This window comes from Chlorocebus sabaeus, chromosome 13, assembly GCF_047675955.1.
Source record: "Chlorocebus sabaeus isolate Y175 chromosome 13, mChlSab1.0.hap1, whole genome shotgun sequence".
NCBI lineage: Eukaryota > Metazoa > Chordata > Mammalia > Primates > Cercopithecidae > Chlorocebus > Chlorocebus sabaeus.
In genome coordinates, this window is record NC_132916.1 from 11,862,797 (window position 1) to 11,877,967 (window position 15,171).

The 15,171-nt window shown below is 46.8% G+C and overlaps 1 protein-coding gene across 1 annotated transcript in view; it reads left to right on the forward strand.

The window, feature by feature from the left end:
• Positions 1-493: 493 nt before the first annotated feature.
• The window catches only part of EZR (ezrin), a 57,226-nt gene continuing 42,548 nt past the window's right edge, over positions 494-15,171 (forward strand). The window contains exons 1-2 of the mRNA XM_008007713.3: positions 494-592; positions 1,700-1,784. Coding sequence (XP_008005904.1) covers positions 1,773-1,784 — 12 coding nt within the window. The 5' untranslated portion in view covers positions 494-592; positions 1,700-1,772. The remainder of the gene's footprint in view (positions 593-1,699; positions 1,785-15,171) is intronic.

The following is a 15,171-nucleotide window of genomic DNA, read 5'->3' on the forward strand; positions in this document are numbered from 1 at the left end:
GCAACAAATTCTACTGGCCCCCAAAGCACGTGTTTTGTGTGTCTTAAAAATTTGTTGAGAACCATTAGCAAAAACCAAAAAAACTTAATTCCTAGAATTTCAGAGAAATCCCATGGAGTTTTTTGCTAGTCACGTCAAAAGAGGCCACAAAGTGCCGCTTAACCAGAGCTTCGGAAGACAGCGGCTGGGCCGGCCACGTGCACCGAGACTTGGGGCCAGGTGCAGCCGCCCCAGGGCAGGGGTATCGGAAAGGGCCCCGGTCCCAGCCCCAAGCGGCCCAGCAATTCCCCCGGGCCGTCCGCCCCTCCAGATTTATTTACGTTTTCCTGACTTCCCCCTGCCCGCCGTGGGACAAACAGCCTCCCCACTTGCATCTGCGCTGGGAATAGCGCGTACTTCCGCCAAATTTCCCTCCGAGCCCGAGTCCCGGCCGCCGCCATCTTGCGCGGGGCGCACCTCACAGGTCGGGAGCTGGGCGGGAAGGGGCGTGGCCCCGGGACCCGCCCAGCCAGGGCTCTTGGGAGCGCGGGCCGCCAGCGCACTCGGCGGACGCCAGGGCGGCGGGGAGCACACGGAGCACTGCAGGCGTCGGGTGAGGCGTACGGCGGCGGGGGTCGGGGCGGGGGTTCCTGGCGGAGGGACCGGGCGGGCGGCGGGAGCTCGGCTGCAGGTGCGGCGGGCAGCCTGGAGGGCGCGGCGCGGGTCCCTGCCCGGCACTCGCGGGGCCGTGGAGCTGAGCCGGCCCGCGGCCCCGCGACCTTCCCCTCGGCGCCGGGTCCCCTCTCCCGAAGGAAACGCGGAGCCTGGGTGCCTGGGCGCCGTCCCTTGGCGGCTCCCGGGCGGTTGCAGTTTTTGAAAGAGTTTCTCAAAGGCGTGACGGTTGCGATTGCAGCCGCGGGGCAACGGTTGCTACACAAAGTGAAACTTGCCGAGTGCTCGGCTCCTCACGGGCTTCCTGGCAGCCGTGGGAAGTTCCTTGGCTGACCCCGAGCCCGCGCCCTCTCTCCATGGACCCCTCCCCGCCGAGTGCCCCCCGGCCATGCGCCCCCTCTCCCCGACCCCTCCCTGCCGAGTGCCCCGAGGGCTCGCGCCGGCGCTCCCGGGACTCCTTTCTCCTAGGTGTTCCCCCTGCCCCTCGCCCGCCCTCTCCCAGGCTCGCGCTCCGTCTTCCCGGGCCTTTCCCCGCCGGGTACCCCGGGGCCCAGGCCCTTTCTTCTCCGCCTCTCTCAGCCGGGTGCACCTCGAGTGCCCCCCAGACCCCTTCCCGCCCGGTCGGCGCTCTTTCCCCCAACCCTCCCCGCCAAGTGTTCCCCGGGGCCCGTGCCCTCTCCCCCCGACCCTCCCCGCCGGGTGTTCCCCCTGCCTTATCTCTCCCGGACCCGCGTACCCCACCAGCCCCTTAATGCTGGGGGTCCCCGGGTGCGCACCCCCTCTCTCCGGAGCCCCCAACTGGGGGCACCTCGAGTGCCCGCCGGCTGCCCCTTGGGCGCGCGCCCCTGCTCTCGGGCCCCTCCTCGCCGGGGGCCCCGCCCGGCCGCGCCCCCTCCCCGTGCCCGCAGTGCTGGGCGGGGCGCTGACTCACCCGGGCCCGGGCTGGCCGGTTCTTAAGCGGCAGCGCGCGGCGGGCGCGGAGTGTCGGGCGCGGCAGGAGGACGAGGCAGGGCCGACCGGCGCTCTAAGGGCTCTGCTTTGACTCCAGGTTGGGACAGCGTCTCTGCTGCTGCTGGAGAGTCGTGTTTCCGGGGATCGAGGATACTCAACAGGAACCGAAAATGCCGAAACCAGTAAGTTGCCCAGTTTCTGGGACGGGCGGACGGGGGAGGCTTCATTGGCGAGGGGAGGCACCTGCACGAGGTGTTGGGACAGTTCCTGGTGGAAGAAGGCTTTTCTCACACGCAGAAGAGGATGGGAATAGGGGGTTGTCGCCGCTCTTTGTTACTTGTTGGCCCTTTTGTGGAGCGTTAGGAAAACACCATTTTGATGCTTTTCTCTGCAGTCTTTTTCTTTGTGAGCCCCCTCCCCAGTAGTTACGATCTTTTCTAAAAACTAGAGGCCCTTTTACACTGCTTCCGTCTGTTTTTAAAGGGTATGGTAATGCAACTTCGAATTTTCTTAAAAAGTCCAAATCACAGGGAGACTCAAATGGCCTCCAGCCGCACACACCAGCTCTCAGAGTTCCTAAGGGTCGGAAACCACAGGCGCCCAAGATCCAACTGGGGAGATTTAAAGGGCGTTTGGAAGAGGAGACTGGCTTTCGGAAGTTGCCGTTCAGCTTCGCTTCCTACCAGGCCCATGAAGCGGTGCCCTGTTCACCAGGAAACTTGCTGGCTGCAGCAGAATTTCTGTCTCTAACAGAAGGTTAGCCATGGACTTGAATTGTAGATGCAGGCAGTCGGCAGAGTTTGATGAGCGGCTCTTGGCACGCTGGGCCGAGCACTCTTGGTCAACTGATGAAAGGGCTGTGCCTGCGCCTCTGTCTCCTCGAATCTGATTTTGTTGAGATTGCTGGCCAGGCCTGGGGGTTGTAGGCAAAAGGCAGGTTCTCTGGGACTGACACTTCTTAGAAAGTTGTATGTATTCTACCTGCTTTTAACGCTGAGGAACTAGTGACTAGACATTCGGGGGAAGGTTTAACATTTTTTGAGTTTTGAATCACAGTGGACAAAATAACAGGGTTCATTACAAACTGGGATTACAGATACATCCGGATTTTTTTTCTGGTTTTTCAAACAAGTTGGTTCTGTAAAATCAATGCTTGTGTGCCTTTTGTGTGTGTGTTTGGGGGGGGGGGGTAGGTGGCGGGGAGCAGAGTCTCCCTCTGTCGCCCAGGCTGGAGTGCAGTGGCCTGATCTCAGCTCACTGCAACCTCTGCCTGTTGGGTTCAAGCGAATCTCCTGCCTCAGCCTCCCGAGTAGCTGGGATTACAGGCATGTGCCACCATGCCCAGCTAATTTGTGTATTTTTGTAGAGAGGGGGTTTCACCATGTTGGCCAGGTTGGTCTCAAACTCCCGACCTCAGGTGATCCACCCACCTCGACCTCCCAAAATGCTAGGATTACAGGCGTGAGCCACCACACCCGGCCTTGGTGCTTTTTCTACTGTTAAATTTTATGTTCTCTAAGAAGATCTTTGTCAGAGGTATTAATTTTGCTGTTAGGTTAAAGAATATTAATATGCCAATAGATTCAGAAGCCAATATCATTTTTGCCTAAGTTACATTAAGATTCATTTGCGATACAGAGTATTTTCTTTTTTTTTTTTTTTTTTTTTGAGACGGAGTCTTGCTCTGTCGCCCAGGCTGGAGTGCAGTGGCGCGATCTTGGCTCCCTGCAAGCTCCGCCTCCCGGGTTCACGCCATTCTCCTGCCTCAGCCTCCCGAGTAGCTGGAACTACAGGCGTCCGCCATCTCGCCCGGCTAATTTTTTGTATTTTCAGTAGAGACGGGGTTTCACCGTGTTAGCCAGGATGGTCTCGATCTCCTGACCTCGTGATCCGCCCGCCTCGGCCTCCCAAAGTGCTGGGATTACAGGCGTGAGCCACCGCGCCCGGCCGAGTATTTTCTATACAAAATTTTTCTTTTTAATTCAAACTTAAAAGGGACACGTGACATCCAGGCTTGACAGTGCATGTGGTATGAAACTGACCTAAGTACAACCCCTTACTTAAGCAGAGCTGAGTGCAAGGGTATGTGGAGGAGTGGTCAAGATTACCCTTCTGGGTGTGGTTTTATTTCACTAAAAGAAGAGATGCAGAACTCAGCTAAGATAGCACTCAGGAAAAAGTTAACCTGTTCTCAGTCACTACTTTTCTTTCTCGTAATGAATGGTAATTTATTTTTCTGGTTTCTTTTTTGTATCTTGGTAGAATATACAATTTATCCTCTTTTAGGTTTACATTTCAAAGGTATTAAGTACATTTACATTGTTACATCGCCATCACCAAGGTCCATCTCCAGAACTTTATCTTCCCAGATTGAAACTCTACCCATTAAACTCTCCCTCCCCATCCCCACCACCAGCCCTTGGCAACCACCATTCTACTTTGTCTCTGTGAATTCCACAACTCTAGATACCTCATATAGGTGGAATCGTGATCACATTTGTCCTTTTATGGTAGTCTCATTTCCCATAGCATAATGTCTTCAAGGTTATCCATGTTGCATTGTCAGAACTCCCTTCTCTCTTTTATTTCTTGTGGCAGGTATATTTTCATTTTGTTTTGTTTTAAAGGTCTTTTATGATAGATCAGAACTTAAAAGATGTTTCTGACATTTGACAAAGTGAAGATAGTTGTGAAACAGTTAAGGAAAGACAGTAGCCATCACCTTGTGTATTAGAGCTAGAGTTACCCTTTGAAAGACTGTATTTTGTATAATATCTACAATTAGAATTTTCAAACCTTTTTTGAGGCCAGGCAAGGTGGGCTGATGACAGGCATGAGCCTGTAATCCTAGCACTTTGGGAGGCTGAGGCAGGTAGATCACATGAGCCCAGCAGTTCAAGACTCGCCTGGCCAACATAGACTCTGTTTCTACAAAAAAATAGAAAAATTAGTTGGGTGTGGTGGCCTGCGCTCTGACTGAGCTACTTGGGGGTGGAGGCTGAAGTGGGAGGATTGCTTGAGCCCCGGAGGTCAAGGCTGCAGTGAACTGAGATCAAGCCACTCCATTCCAGCCTGGGCAGCAGAGTGAGATGTTGTTTGAAAACAAACACAAACCTTTTTTGAGAGGCTTCCATTTAGTTCAGCCATACCTGTCTGCCATGGGAAATTTCTCCCTTCCCCTTCTTTGGCAGAGGAGGGTCTTAGAGATAAATTAAACACGCTAAGCCTTTCTGTGTGTAAATTATATTAGAGCCATCCCACAAATCACTGATAAGAGCATAGTAGGTTGCATGTATTTGAATATGTCACTTTGTAAGGCTGTTAGAGAGGATCCAGTTAGTTTTGGTTTGGTTTGGGGTTTTTTTGCTGCCTGAGTAAATGTTAAAATGAAACATCCACCAACAGCTCTATGGATGTGTCTTTTAAACAAAGGTTTATTGATTCTAATTATTCAAGCTCAAGTTAAGAATGTTAGCGCAGAATGTTAGGTGGTTTTCTTGGGCTTAATGTTTAACAACTGGATTAAGGGGCAACCACACTTAAAGGATGGATACCTCTGAGTACTTGGCCTTCCACCTGATTCACTGCAACTGTTAACCCTTGAATTCAACAGGCAAAGTATTTTTGATTGATTTGTCTGAACTGAGTGAGTGGATGACTTTATGCATAAAACAGTATAACTGAAAATATTTATTTGCTGTGTTTTCTCCTAATACTGTTTCCCAAAAGCAACACTTACTTAAAAGACTGAGGCCGTGCACAGTGTCTCATGTCTGTAATCCCAGCTCTTTGGGAGGCCGAGGTGGGCGGATCACAAGGTCAAGAGATTGAGACTATCCTGGTCAACATGGTGAAACCCCATCTCTACTAAAACTATAAAAATTAGCCGGGCATGGTGGCGGGCACCTGTAGTCCCAGCTACTTTGGAGGCTGAGGCAAGAGAATCACTTGAACCCGGGAGGTGAAGATTGCAGTGAGCCGAGATTGCGCCATTGCACTCTAGCCTGGTGACGAAGCGAGACTCCATCTCAAAAAAAAGAAAAAAAAAAAAAAAAAAAGACTTGAGTGTTTATTCATCAGCAAGCAGGGTGACCTGCACAGAGGGCGAGACAGACCTTGTCCTCTGGAAGCTTAGTGTCTGTTACCTGCGCCAAGATGCAGGTAAACGCTGAAATTGAAAACCTGCTGAGTGCTGTCAGACTGGGAAGGAGCTTAGGTAACGCGTGACACAGTTGAGAGGAAAATCATCCGATGGGGAAATCGGCAGACTGTATTGAGAAGTAACACTTCAGCTGAATCTTGCTTGAGGGCTGGGGGGCACACGCGGCAGCACTCCACAGGAACAGCTGTGGTCTGTTGTCTGGTTTTGCTTTTCCCACAGCTGCTTAGGGGACTCTATTCATGTGTGACTGGCTGACGTCCAAGGAGGGTGATTTGGGGTTCCAGAGGGAGCCTTGGCCTCTGTTCAGGCCAGTCCCCAGGACATGGTGTGCTGTGTGGCCTTGTGGGTCTGCCCCATCTCGGGAGAGGTGTAGGAGTTGGTGCTCAGATCCTTGGTCCCGGGAGCATCCTCTCTGCCCGCCCCTTCGTGTTAGGGTGACTGCAGAGCGCCTTACTCTCACACTTGCTTTCTATGGAAAGAAAGCACGGGGAGTGAGCAAGGAAAACCACTGTAGTTAAGCTCAGGAAGGAAAAGGGTGTTGTGTTCAGGGCCGAGATCTCTTTAAGCTGTCATGAGAACCAGAGAGCTGAACTGCCTTTAAGTGACTCCAACACATCTTACCTGTTCATTTCTGAAGTGTTCTTATAGACATTTCTAATATAAAAGCAGGTTTACCTTTCATTAGGAAAACTCTGAAAGTATGTTCACATTTCTACTGTGCCAAATTTGAAGGTAATTTCTGAGATTACCTTACTTCTTTGGGAATACATAGCCTTTTCTTTTTTTTTTTTTTTTTTTTTGGAGACGGGGTCTTGCTCTGTCGCCTGGGCTGGAGTGCAGTGGCCGAATCTCAGCTCACTGCAAGCTCCGTCTCCCGGGTTTACGCCATTCTCCTGCCTCAGCCTCCGGTGTAGCTGGGACTACAGGCACCCGCCACCTCGCCCGGCTAGTTTTTTGTATTTTTTAGTAGAGACGGGGTTTCACCATGTTAGCCAGGATGGTCTCGATCTTCTGACCTTGTGATCCGCCCGTCTTGGCCTCCCAAAGTGCTGGGATTACAGGCTTGAGCCACCACGCCCGGCCATGCCTTTTCTATTAAATATTTTAACAGGGACAATTTACTGACTGTACCCCCCACCCCCACCCCTCCTCAATTGAGGAGGACACGTGGCATCTGTTTCCACCCCTCCTCCTCCAGGAGGGGCAGTAGTGAATTAGGGTAGCTAACATTTTGCCATGTGGCAGTGAGAAGTGGTGGTAGGATGAGTGATTTGCCATGATCACACTGTAAGGCACAATAAATGTATTTGGATGTTCACAGACATAGTCCCTGTCAGCGGGTTTATAGTCTGGTTTGGGGGACAGACAGCAATCCCAGAGTAAATGTAAAACTGCAGCTCCAGAGAGTATTCCTGAAGAGGGGTACGTGAGGCCTGAGAGTAGATGAGGTGTGTGCTGGTGGGGGTGCAAATAGGGAAAGTCAGGAAGGCATCCCTGAGGAGGTGACCGACCTCCCCGGGCAGAGGTAACAACTTGTGCAAAGGCCCTGTGGTGAGAGGAAGTAGTGTGAGTTTGGGGTTCCACATGAAGCCCAACGTGGCTAGAGAGGAAGACAGGTCAGGCCATGCCTCGTAAGCCATCCTTGGGCATTTTTTAGTTTAACTTGGGGTTTTGACCGGGAGGTGACATAATCAGATTTGCCTTTTGAAAAGTTGACTGTGATCAGTAATAGGAAAATCACAGGAGGCAGGAGACAGCAAGGGTAGTTATGGTAGCCCATTGGAGGAGCTCATAGCTTGGACCAGGGTGGTGGTGGTGGGAACAGAAGTGGATGCATTTGGAAGTTCTTTGGGAGATAGAATTGATAGCACCAGGTGATGGGTTGGATATGCAGGGCCAAGGGCGGTGTCGAGGCTGACTTCGGGTTTCTGGCTTGCGCAAGTGGATGTGTGGTGGTGCCATCGCTGAGATAGGTAATCCTAGAGAAGGACCAGGTGTGGGGGAAGGCGGGGAGTCTGGATTTGTTGTACATGTTAATACATTTGTGACAATGGTTGGTGAAAAAATCCTTGGGTTCTTTCATTACTATAACCACTGCCCGCCAAAATATTAAAGTACCACACTCCTTAAACTACGTTATTTAAAAATCCAAATAATTCAGTAGCTTTGTATGTTTTCCCTGAGTATATGTACACACTGTACATACCTAAAGTTAAGAGGAAGGGTTAATTTAGTGCAGTGTTCTCAAAATTTTGTGTACAATATTGTCTGGAGACTGTTGATTCCTGGGTCCCTTGAAGAACTAATAAGACTTCCATCTCTAGGATGAGGTGCAGGCTGGGTGCTTATGTTTTAAATAAGCTCTCCAGATGGTACTGCTAATTCAGTAGGAAAAGGGCAGTTATTATATATTCCTTTCTCCTGCACCCCAATCAAGCCCAGTGTGATTTCAGAGCACCCACTCGGGTGAAAGCAGTCACTGATGCCCAGCCGCCTTCTTAAAGTCTGGCTGGAATGCCAGGAGTGCTGTTACCGGTATTTGGGACTCGAATAGGGGCTGGGATGACTCTTTGTGAAAAAGAGCCATAAAAATAAGAATTTCGTAGCTAATTTACTGCTTACCTGTACTTGGGCAGGCAATGCAGCATAATATCCTTCTGACTTGAGTTTCTCTCTTCAGGGAGTCCAGTAGCAGAGCTTCATTTGGCAGTGCCCAGTGGTCTCTCACATTTTGGCTCTTTGTTTTCAAAGAGAAAAAAAGAGGCTAGACATTCCCTATAAATGGTAGGGAAGTAGAAGATCCCATTAATGCCTTGTTCCTCTTTTCTCTTTTATTCCTTCCACACTGGCCTCTTGTTAATGAAATAATGTGATTTTTTTGTTGTTGTTTTTTGGAGACAGGGTCTCTATCACTCAGGCTGGAGTGCAGTGGCACAGTCACAGCTCACTTCTGCCTCAGCGCCCCCCACCCCAGCTCAAGCTGTCTTTCCACCTCAACCTACTGGGTAACTGGGACCACAGGCACACACTACCACACCCAGCTAATTATTTATTTTTTGTGAAACGAGATCTCACTGCGTGGCCCAGGCGGCTAGTCTCAAAATTCCTGAGCTCAAGCTCTCCTCTCACCTTGGCCTCCCAAAGTGTTGAGATTACAAGGTGTGAGCCACCATGCCTGGCTGATAATGTGGTTTCTAACAAAAATGTTGAATAATGTTGTTAATAAATACAGTTTGGGAAAGGAAAACTCTCAGTGAACTGTAATTTTTTTTCTTAATTTTTTTAACTTTCATATATCTTTGACAATGTGGAGATTCTTAGGGTGGTTTGATATACCTGCTTTCTAATGGTAGTTAGACGTTTCAACTCTATTCTGAAGCAGTGAAATTCAGTCTGCTTTCAAAGTCACTGAATGCATGTTAATTTATCCCTTATTTCAGTAGTAACTACATTGAGACTCCCCAAGTACTCCAATTAGTTTTTAATTTCAGCACTAAATGTGTGTTTGTTGAAAAGACCAAAGGTTGCATTATTTTCCTTCTAATATATTTACCATCCATGCCTGTTGACAAAAAGATTTTTCCAGGCTTCGGTAGTTTTCAGAACCGAATGAAACCATTGTGCTGTAATGCATCTTACAGACTTTTGACTGAAATGCTTGATGTAGTTAATATACATAGTTTATTTCAAAATGAAACTACAAAGAGCTATAAAAAGAATTTCATAGCTAATTTACTGCTCACCTGTACTTGGGGAAGCCATTTAGCATCTGAGAACCTCAATTTCGTCAGCCGTAAAATGGGAGTTAGTTTTTAAGTGGAAAGAATGTTGCGTAAGATAAGCAGAGACAAAGTTTTTATCAGTGAAATCCAAACAACTCATCTTCAGATGCTGTGAGCTTTATGTGTTTCTTTTTTTGTTTCCCCACCCCCTAAATGTTTTTCAAACTTACCCTCTTAGCTAAAACGTTGGGTTCCTATAAACAAGGTAAAGTTTGTCCATTGGTTTTCTCAGGGAAAAAGCAATATGAACAGTTTGAGTTATCTTAGTAAAAGGGAGGGCTCTGATTTTCTCTTGTGTCCATCCTCTGTGTGTTCTAGTCGGACTTCCCTTATCAGTCACGTGGGTGTCACCTTCATGTGTTGAAACGCTATTATATCCCATTATGTGCTTGGTGCAGGGACAATAAAAATAAGATTGGTTTTGCCTTTAAGGAGTTCTCAGTCTCCTAGTGAAAGCAGATTTGTAAACAATTTACAGTGCAGTATAGTGCATTATAGAGGTCCTCATGGAAGAGAAGTGTGCCCTGGGAACCAGGGAGGGCGTCCCAGCTGGTAAGATCCTTTGGGTAAGTGTGGAGGGATGTGGGCTTCCCAGTCAGCAGTGGTCAGTTCTGTTTTCCTTTATTCATTAACCCCTTCTTAACACTTATAGGTAAATGGTAATGCTGTTTCAAAGGAAATGTAAAAGTTCATTAATAATTAATCCTTTTAATTTAATATACTTGAGAAAACAAAACCTTAAAAGCAAAATAAAAAATGTCTCACCATGACCCACCTTTTAATGATAGGAGAGGAACCAGTATCACCTGAGGATCAAACTCTACTAGTCAGTGTGTCAGATTTTGCTCATGTTTTTAAGTTTGAAGTCACTTTTCTGCAACCTAATCTTGTTTTCCATTTGTGCCTGAGAGATCGATTTTAAACTGCCTGTGTGGACAGTTGTCATTTCAGATATTGTAAATAAATGTTTTTACTTTAGGATGGGGTAGGTAAACTGTCATCTTAGGGCTGAGTCTGGCTGTGGCCTGTTTTTATTTGGTCTACCAGCTAAAAATGGTTTTTATATTTTTGAAGGATTTTAAAAACGACAATATGCAACGGACTCCAAATAAGGCCCTCAAAGCCTAAAATACTTACTCTTTAGAGAAACAAATGGGCCAACTCCTGCTTCTAGCATAAAAATAATTATTGTTAAGCATTTATTATAACCTTGTGTATATTTTATGGCTGGACTAATATTTGGAAGCAGATCCACCCCATTGGTTCCTGTTTTTAAAAAATTATTCTCAAAGAACAGAATGTGTTTTGTTCGCCAGTATTGAGCGCATCATGGGCTCTGAGCATGGACTCAGAAACTCACTGAGGAGAGGCATAGTGGTGCCGAGGTAATGTTTTAAACAAAGCTGGTGTTCGGGTGGGTCTTTGTGTAGAGAAAGTGGCAGTATCTTGTGTCATGCTTGCTAAGCCATTGTGTAATGACAGATTTCTGGCATATGCTAAAAGAAAGCAATTTGTACCTGATATTTGAGTTGGAAAGAGAATGGTATGTAAATAAATTGCTTTTTCCTCATTGATAGTTTAAAATGAGCTTTTGACCTGTTATAGTCCGTATGTGAATTTCTGACTGCTGATGTTTTATAAGTCCATTACTGATTCAGAACACCCTGTCTAAAGTACAGCTCCATCTCTGTCTGCGCTGTGCCCTACTTTACTGCACTCATAGAACTCAGTCTCCACCTGTAACGCCGTCAGGTGCTTGTTTATTTGTGCTTTTTGTCTTTTCTGGCAGCAAAGAAAGAGGATTGATGTTGTTTTTGTGTTTTCGAGATGTGGTCTTGCACTGTTGCTCAGGCGTGAGTGCAGTGGTACAGTCATAGCTCACCACAGCCTTGAACTCCTGGGGGGACTGCAGGCGCTCACTACCACACCTGACTAATCTTTTTATTTTTATTTCTGTAGAGATGAGGTTTCACACTGTTTGTGCAGGCTGGTCTCAAACTCCTGGCCTCAAGCCATCCTCCTGCCTCAGTCTCTCAAAGTGTTGGCGTTGTAGCCATGAGCCACTATGCCTGGTCCAAGTTTGTTTTGTTTTGTTTTGTTTTTTGTTTAGCATTATTATTTTATTGCAAACTTTAAATTCTTGTTTATTGGAGAGAAATAGAGGGAAGGAGGACGACCAAATAGGTAAACATACCTGCCTCCTAGTGGGTAATCTTGGGCAAGTTTTTTCACCTCCCTTTGCCTCCTCATCTGTAAACAAGATCCTGCATGCCCACCTGGGATGCCTGCTGAGATGGCACACAGGAAGCACCTGGCCTTGTGCCTGGCCCTGGTCAGTAAGGGCTGTGTGGTTCCACTTGTACCTACTAAATTCTAATCTGATTAAAAGCTTTACTGGCTCATAATGGTCATTCTTTTCCTCTAACTTACCAGCCCAATGAAATAATGTAGTAAGTAAATGTACCCTTGCTTTTTGTCCTTTTGTGTTTTTTTGTGTTTTTTTTTTTTTTTGAGGCGGAGTCTCGCTCTGTCGCCCAGGCTGGAGTGCAGTGGGTGGATCTCAGCTCACTGCTAGCTCCGCCTCCCGGGTTTATGCCATTCTCCTGCCTCAGCCTCCCGAGTAGCTGGGACTACAGGCGCCCGCCACCTCGCCCGGCTAGTTTTTTGTATTTTTTAGTAGAGATGGGGTTTCACTGTGTTAGCCAGGATGGTCTCGATCTCCTGACCTCGTGATCCGCCCATCTCGGCCTCCCAAAGTGCTGGGATTACAGGCTTGAGCCACGGCGCCCGGCCTGTCCTTTTGATGCCACATGAACACAGCTGTCTTGCTAGACCCCTATTGACTTCAGCAGGAATAGCACCAGGTTTATTGGAAATTTACATATGGGATAGTCCAGTGGTGGTGGGTTGGACAGAACAGCAACTGCTTCCCGAAAGCTTGCAAAAAGCATGCAGTTTACGTAGCATTTTTACTTAACATGCTCCCCCTAACAGCCTCCACCTGGCAGCCTTCATGTAACCCAAAACAAAGGGCTTGTGGGCTGGGGGTTCAGATGTTCCTCATAGATAAGGAATTGATTTCAGGGTTGGCCACTAGGATTCCTTAGCTCAGAACTCCACACACACGTTCTTCTTAAGTTATGGATGTTAGGCACACCTGTACAACCATCCTGAATAAAATTCATTCCTTCAATAGAGCACCTACTTTGTGCCAGGTTTTCAGGTACTGGGGAGACATTGGTGAACAAAAAAGGAGCTTTTAAAGGATTATCACCTGCTTGGTTGACGGTCACATCCAGTGAATGGTGGAACTCATTTCCTGCTAATGTGTATTTGAGCCTGAAATGCACATTGTCCCACCTTTCCTCAATGGCAAAATGCTCTAGAAAGTAGGTGCTGGTCTGACTAAATAAAATGGTCTTTCTGTTTGGAGTTGTAAAGGGAGCTGTGCCTTCCTCAGCCCCTCCTGAAAGAAAGACCTGCTTTCAAGAAGCTTATATTGCAGGGGGAAAGATATGTCTAATACATTGTCAAGGCGTGATGAGCGTGCAACTGTAAATGTTCACCTAGGCTTTGGCAAGAGGTAGAGTTAACTTTTATTCTTTACTAACTCTTTGAAGCGTTAAAACCATTGGGCAGAGTGACTTATGAGTGGACCCACAGTGATGTGTTTTTGTTGGTTTTCTGGTAAATCACTTTTGGATTGGACAGTGAACCATGATGGTCTTTCTTCAAGAACTTGTTTTTGCAAGGGTTTGGTGATAAGTCCATCATTTGCCAAACCCACTTACTCTTCCATCCTTTCTCAGGTGCTGTGGTTCAGGGAAATGATTGTTTTGATAGTATTTTACCTGTTGCACCATTACTTTGTCTGTAAATTTCTTGTAAAATATGTCTTGTTATGTTTGTGTGTCTGTGTGTGTGTCTGTGTGTGTGTGTCAGAGTCTTGCTCTGTCGCCCAGGCTGGAGTGCAGTGGCTCGATCTTGGCTCACTGCAAGCTCCACCTCCCGGGTTCACACCATTCTCCTGCCCCCGCTTCCTGAGTAGCTGGGACTACAGGCGCCTGCCATCACACCTGGCTAAATTTTTTTGTATTTTTTAGTAGAGATGGGGTTTTACTGTGTTAGCCAGGATGGTCTTGATCTCTTGACCTCGTGATCCGCCCGCCTCAGCCTCCCAAAGTGCTGGGGTTACAGGCGTGAGCCACCGCGCCTGGCCTGTTATGTTTTTAAAGAGAAAATTAAACCACAGGTCATTTGGTTAAAGCTTAGCACATAAATATGAGATTGGAATCACTTTATTTGTAAACATATATATAGTGTATGTTGGTACAGTATTTTCATTAAGGTGTGTTTCATTGCCTCAGTTAAATAATTAAGGGTGTTGGCTTCTGGGATGTTGAAGTATTTGCTTACATAATCCATTGCTGTTTGGGTGAGACTCTTAAATGGATTTAGACGGTGAGATAGGGTGAGAAAACTGGGTTTTTACTTAGAACCTGGTTGAATAAAGAAATGTGGAAATAGTGTGATAACAAGTTGGGTTATATAACTTGAACAAAATCAACTATAAAAAGACATTTTCAAAGAAATGGAAGAAAATTGAATATTTACTGAACTTGATGTATTAAGGAATTGTTTTAAGTTATGTTGGATGTGATAGTGGTATTGTGAACTTTTTTTTTAGTGCTTTAGAGCAATACACTGAAGTTTTTACAAGCAAAATAATGAGGGCCTTAAAATTTGCCAGCAAAAAAAGTGAAAGTGGCAGAAAGAGTAGAATAGAAAGAAAAATGATGTTGAAGCTGAAAAAATAGAGCGTGGAGGATCATGGTACTAGTTATTCTCTCTACTTTTATGAATGTTTTCAACTTTCCATAATAGAATATTTGCTTTTAAAAAGCGTGTTATAGGGTAGAAAGGGAGAGATGCTTTACTTTTACTCATCATGAAGTGCCTGAGTGTTGAGGTGGGAGGATCCCAGGGCGAGGGCAGATCCCCCATTCCCTGCTGTTGGGGCAACCTTTGTGCTCTGGATCAAATGAGTAACTGATTTAATCCCACCCGGGCCATCTCACCCTCCATGCACATGTTTTAAAAGGAGGTCTCTACTCAGAATTGCAGCTGACTTGGAAACACGTAGAACGGTTTGTTCCCAGTTTCTTCCACTATTATTCTGTATTCCCAATATTTTGGGGGGCCCATAGGAATGGGGCAGAGTGCTATGACCCAACTGGGAACAAGTCATTGTCTTAATAGCAACTTTCTCAGACTTGAAAATTGAAATGAACAAAATAAAGGGCATCTACTGGGTAGGGCTTTAGCCATTTTAAGAGATCAATTTACATACTGGTGCTGTGGGCAAGGGTGGGGGAAGGAAATACAGCAAACCATGGATTGGGGTTGGGGTGAGTGATAGGGTTGTAAAGTGTACACTAAGTCTTCTCCAGTCAAGTAATGATGTATAAATTATGCCATTTCCGATGTAACATAGTTGATACTGATAGTATAAATTGAAGAGTTTTTTTAAAATTTTAATTTAGTATAATTTCAGAAATGGTGAGTTTAAAAGTTTTGGCGGGGTTTGCTTATTTAAGCAAATTGTGTAAGCTTACTGATTTAGTT